Consider the following 5,794-nt stretch of genomic DNA (forward strand, 5'->3'; position numbering starts at 1 on the left):
TATATGTATATTATCTTCCTTAATCTCCATATTCAAGATAGTTTATCTCCTGTTTGCTGAAACTTTTTCCAAAAACGAGATAAATTAAATTATGATCTGCACTGGAATGATGATAATTCATAACCTTTGTATATTAGATATCTTCCTGAAAATTATGAAGATATTCTTCTAGATCTTTCTTAATTAATTTGTCACGTGTTCATAAAGAAATGTATATATAGAAGAATGTTTGGAAAGCCATGGTGACTACAACAGTGAATGTTTGGCACGTGTTCACGCGTTTAGAAAGAAATGTATAGAAGAATGTTTGAAAAGCCGTGGTGAATACGCAGGGATTGATAAGAGACAGAGAGAGACTTGACTGAAGTCTTTTGATTGCGTTTAGTAAAAAGAAGAAGAGGAAAAATGCTACTTCTATAAATAATTAAATTATTAAGAAGATAATTGAAGGTGTAAAATGCCCACTCAACTGGTAGATTCACCCACCCCTTACCTTTAGTCGTCTTCTCTCTCCTCTGTCATGGTCGCTTCTAGCAAGCTCATCTTCGCCTCGTCGCCTTCGCCTCACCACCTTGTCTACCGCCATTGCATCTTATTGTTGTCTCGACGTTGTTGCCTCTGGAGCAAACTGATCGGGCTTCATAAAGCCAGAACTTCTCTCGGCAGCTTGATGATCGGACTTCATCAAGCCGTTAATCAATATATAATGAGTTATATATGTATATAATGACATTAAAATACAATGACTTTATAGTTCTACTTTATCTGTTTTCTCAAGTGGAAGTGTTAATTGGGTTTTTTGTTTTTCTGAATTTCTTTGAAATTGCATGTTCTCAACTACTTAATAAAAGAATATAATAAAACTTTAATTCTAAATAATTTAAATTCTCATATAAACTAAAAAACATAGTTTAATATTTGAGGATTGTTAATCAATATATAGATAAAAAAATGTGAGATATGAAAAATATTTCAGATAAAAGTATTTTTTATTGCGTTTGTAAAATTTTCTAAAAAATAGTCACATAACTTCTTATCTTGAACTTTCAATATAAATTTATCCATTTCTCTTTCAAATAACTTATCTTAAACTTTACACGTAAGTTATTTTAATAGAAACTTATTTTACTCATTTTAACAAATACTACTTAATATATATATATACATATATATTTATATAATGACGTGATACCACATTTTTCATAAATATTTTATCAAAATTGATTTTGGTCCAAACACGTCTTCCAAAAGATGAGCGAATGGCATGAAGAAATCAAAGACTTCTCTGTAAAATAACAGTTTATACCGTTTTGGTGAGCTGACGGAATGATTCTCCTCCCAAAATCATATATATATACACGTAAATGCATGCCAACTCCAACATCTCAGCCACAAGTAGAGATCAGCTTCGATCACAAAGCCAACAAATTAAAATATCAATAATTAGTAATGGCTTACGACAATGGAGTCTGTGGTGTTAACAATGGCGATCTCCTCGGAGCCGAAGCCTACATTTGGAACCAAATGTTCGGTTTCATGAACTCTTTCAACTTGAAAACCGCAGTTGAACTGGGAATCCCTGACATCATCCACAACCACGGCAAGCCCATGAAACTTTCCGACCTCGTCGCTGCCCTTCCCATCAACCCATCAAAAGGCCAGTGCATCGGCCGCCTCATGCGCAGCCTGGCTCTTTCCGGCTTCTTTCTCGAGAAAATAGCCCGAGAAAATGAACTCCTAGAAACTGAGTACACTCTCACCCCCACTTGCCGGCTTCTCTTAACCGACAATCCCTTCACTCTTTCTCCGTTCTTGCTGGCCATGCTCGACCCGAGTTTAATAAACTCGTGGCAATACCTGACGGCTTGGCTCCAGAATGACGATCAGACGGCGTTTAACACAGCCAATGGGACGTCGTTTTGGGATTACGCCGGCCATAAGCCGACTCTGAACTTCCGGTTTAACGACGGAATGTCGGCTGATTCGAGGTTGGTAGCGAGTGTGATGATTAAGGAGTGTAAGGAAGTGTTTGAGGGGCTAAGTTCGGTGGTGGATGTCGGCGGCGGGACCGGAACAATGGCCACCGCCATTGTCGAGGCCTTCCCGCACTTGAAGTGCACAGTGTTTGATCAGCCACATGTAGTTGCTAATTTGCAGGGGCGTAAGAACTTGAGCTTCGTTGGAGGGAGCATACTTGATGTCTTCCCAGCTGCGGATGCAATTCTACTCAAGGTATATATATTTATACATATTATATTTCTTTATTATCTTCACTTTCGACGATGTATATATACGTATTATCTTCGTTTTAGCCAATGTATATACATATATATATATATATCTTTACTTTTACAGCTGAACTCTTACTTATATAATCTAAAATTGACAAACAGTGGATCTTGCACTTCTTGGGCGACGAAGACTGCATCACATTGTTGAAGAAATGCAAGCAGGTAATTCCAAGCAAAGAAAATGGAGGAAAGGTGATTATCATAGACATGGTGACGGGGATCTCCAAAGGAGCAGAAGAATCAGTCCAGACACAGTTCTTCTATGACATGCTAATGATGATTAATGTTGCAGGAAAAGAGAGAAATAAGAAAGAATGGGCAGAGCTGTTCTGCAAAGCTGGTTTTAGTGACTACAAGATCCATCCGATTTTAGGATTAAGGTCCCTCATTGAGGCATACCCTTAATAAATCAACATTTTCTATTTACTATTCACGTTAAATAAGTGTATAAGCTTGTTATAGTTCATTCATCTAAGTTAGATGATCATTGAGGCATGCCCTTGATGAAGTCAACATATATAGTTGTTTCACTAAATAGGCAAATGTTTTAAGTTCTATTTATATGTAACTCTTGATTATGTCATGGATTTGTACTAATTAATTAACATTGGGAATGGGGAGCTATACATTATGACCAATATATTCGCATAATTATAAATGTGTTTTTGTCCAAATCCTAGCTACACCTGCATGATTGTGTACATCTACACGAGATTGACAATGAGCAGGACCATTTTTTTTTTTTGTCTAATTTGTCCTTTATATAGGTTTAAGAGAATATACAATTGGCTTAACCAATAAGAAGTTAAAAACAACAATAATAATGACTACAATTATACCTTAGATGAAAAAATCATGCACGTAACGCACACCAAGGAAAATTGACGTTAGTTGCTTGTTCTAAATACACCAATCTTAATTTATAATTCTTGCAGGAAATATATTTCATCCATTAGGCATATAAACTGCTCCAAATTTGTGATTTACTTCTTGCTTCATTAAAAATAGCGATTCAGCTTAATTCTTAGAATAATTATTCTCAGTACAAAACTCTGAACTGATTCATTGATTTTCTAAATTCTCAAATAAATCTCTATTAGAAAGATTGTTTGATACTAATTCAGTTGTTGTGAGCTGGAGAGAGAGAGAGAGAGAGAGGGGATAATAAGTGAAGATGCACAAGAAAGTCCTATGAGAATTTAGGATATAAAACAAAACAAAGCACGATGAAACCATTAAACATACAAAAGAACATAAAAGATTTACGTAAAAAATTTAAATTAAAAAAAAATTACAAGTAGAAAGAACAAAATATCACTATGATAATATTATTACAATATTTTTAGAGTACTGGTCACCCATTTATAAATATGGCACCACACACCCAAGAGGGAGGGTGAATTAGATGTCTATGATTTTAAAAAAACTTATAGAGGTTTTTAAAGATAGATAGTAAAACAATGATGTATTAAAACAATGATGTATAAGTAAAAGAAACAATAAAAAAATTACTAGAGGGACAAGAAGTTTAGAGTGATTTGGCTAAACTTATTTTACTCTTCTACTTTATCTCCACATTAGAGATTTCAAAATCCACTATCACCTCCTACTTAATCAAGTAGGCCCTCTACCAAAACCACTAGGAAATACAACCTCCTACTTATACACAAGTAGGCTCTGCCGTTAGAAATTATAATAATGAAAACAAAAAGAAGATTTGAGAATATCAACTCTCAAGTACCATATATCTCAAATAAATACATAAAGACTTAAACAAGATAATACAAATGATATGTGTATCCTGTTTTTTAAAAGAAAAATGAAAGTTTAATCATTAGTAAGAAGAATGAATACAATTATAAGCTCTCCAATCACTTTATTTCCATCCATTAGCCTTCTTTAGTGCTTCATTGGGCTATATTTATAAGCCTCTCCCGTACTTGAAGAAAACTAGTTGTTTAAAGCTGTTGGGGAAATAAAGAACTTACAAAAACTAGCCATTATAGAATGTCAGTTTTGGAAACGAACGACAGTTTTCTTCAAAAAATTTAAAGCATGTATTGGCTTTGGACAAATATGGTTGACTCTTTTATAAAAGAGGTCAACTTCTTTAACAAATAGTTGACATTTTTTAGAGACAGTTGATATTATACGGTCATTGTTGACTGTTTTTGAACTCACAATCAAACAACCGAGAGTTTGAAAAATGCTTGTTGATAATTCTTAAAGATTGTCGATCATTTTTACTTAAAGCCTTAAAATAGTCGATAGTTTCAATAAATCAGTCGACAGTTTTGTCTTGTTTCAACAACCCAAAATACAAAGGGCCAAAATGGTTGATGGTTGCACTAACATGGTTGACAATTTTGGCTTCAAATAAAGTGTTTCTTGACATGGAAAATATTTTGATACTCTTAACACATTTGATTTCAAAACAAATACAAAAGATTGATTTCAAAATAAATATAGAAGATTTTGTAAACATTAAAAGCATATATATCCCTTAGCATTGATTGAATTGATCATTTTCTATTTTGAAAGATAAAATATAATTTATTTTTAAATATCAAATATATAAAATTTTTCATCATCAAAACCAAAATAACACCAAATATTGAAAAACCAGTTGACAATTTTTGTGAGAATAAAAATCAATTGAATGTTTAAATTTAGAACATTAATTTAGAATGTATGCATTAAATCAGTTGAGTTGTTTTAAAGATCAGTTGTCAGTTCTGAAGAACCAGCTGACAATTTTAAAGAAGAAATTTACAGTTTAGAAACTCGTAGTCGATAGTCATGAAAAATGGGTTAACAGTTTTTCACTAGATTCATTATTTAATTAATTCTTTTTTTTTTAATTTTCAGGCTATTTTATTTGACTTCTAAAAGCTTAACATTACTTTAGGATCCACAAGATTTTGTTGATTTAAAAGAAAATTTCACAAACCATTTTAAAAAATTCACGAACCATTTAAGATCAAAACCTTGAAAGTTCAAAACATTTATTATAACATATCAAAAATCTTTTAAGTCTAATATCATCAATACTTTATTAAAATTTTGTGTTAAGATATACATCATCAAAACATTATCAAGATCAAGTAAAGATTTTTGTAGTCTAATTTGGGTGTTTGTTTGGTTCGAGATCTTTTCATTCATTTATCGTTCTTATTGATTTTGTTTTTAGTCAGTTGATGTTGCCGGTCATATATGCTTTCCCCTTATTGGTTAGATCCTTTGATTGGTAACCCGAAGGATTTGAGTTTGTGTAAAGCCATTGGTTAAATTGTCTGTTTCAGCATCTTTGACTTGGGGAAAAAAAGAGGAGTCCGAAGTGAGAGAGGGAGAGTCCGTTAAATTCCAGAGCTAGCTAGTTGGATATATATATAGATATATATATATAAGATTGTAATTATATTTTGAAAGAATAATTAATAACACTTTTTATAATTACTTTTGAAAAATTATAAATATTTTTGTTATGTATAAAAAGTGTTTAT

The 5,794-nt window shown here is 32.4% G+C and overlaps 1 protein-coding gene across 1 annotated transcript; it reads left to right on the forward strand.

Moving 5' to 3' along the window:
* Positions 1 to 1,396: 1,396 nt before the first annotated feature.
* On the forward strand, positions 1,397 to 2,931 carry LOC127792669 (trans-resveratrol di-O-methyltransferase-like). The gene is made up of 2 exons (XM_052323281.1): positions 1,397 to 2,232; positions 2,394 to 2,931. Exons 1-2 carry the CDS (start codon positions 1,450 to 1,452, stop codon positions 2,694 to 2,696), a joined length of 1,086 nt encoding a protein of 361 aa, XP_052179241.1. The 5' UTR covers positions 1,397 to 1,449; the 3' UTR covers positions 2,697 to 2,931.
* The last annotated feature ends 2,863 nt before the right edge of the window (positions 2,932 to 5,794 follow it).

Source organism: Diospyros lotus, chromosome 15 (genome assembly GCF_014633365.1).
Source record: "Diospyros lotus cultivar Yz01 chromosome 15, ASM1463336v1, whole genome shotgun sequence".
NCBI lineage: Eukaryota > Viridiplantae > Streptophyta > Magnoliopsida > Ericales > Ebenaceae > Diospyros > Diospyros lotus.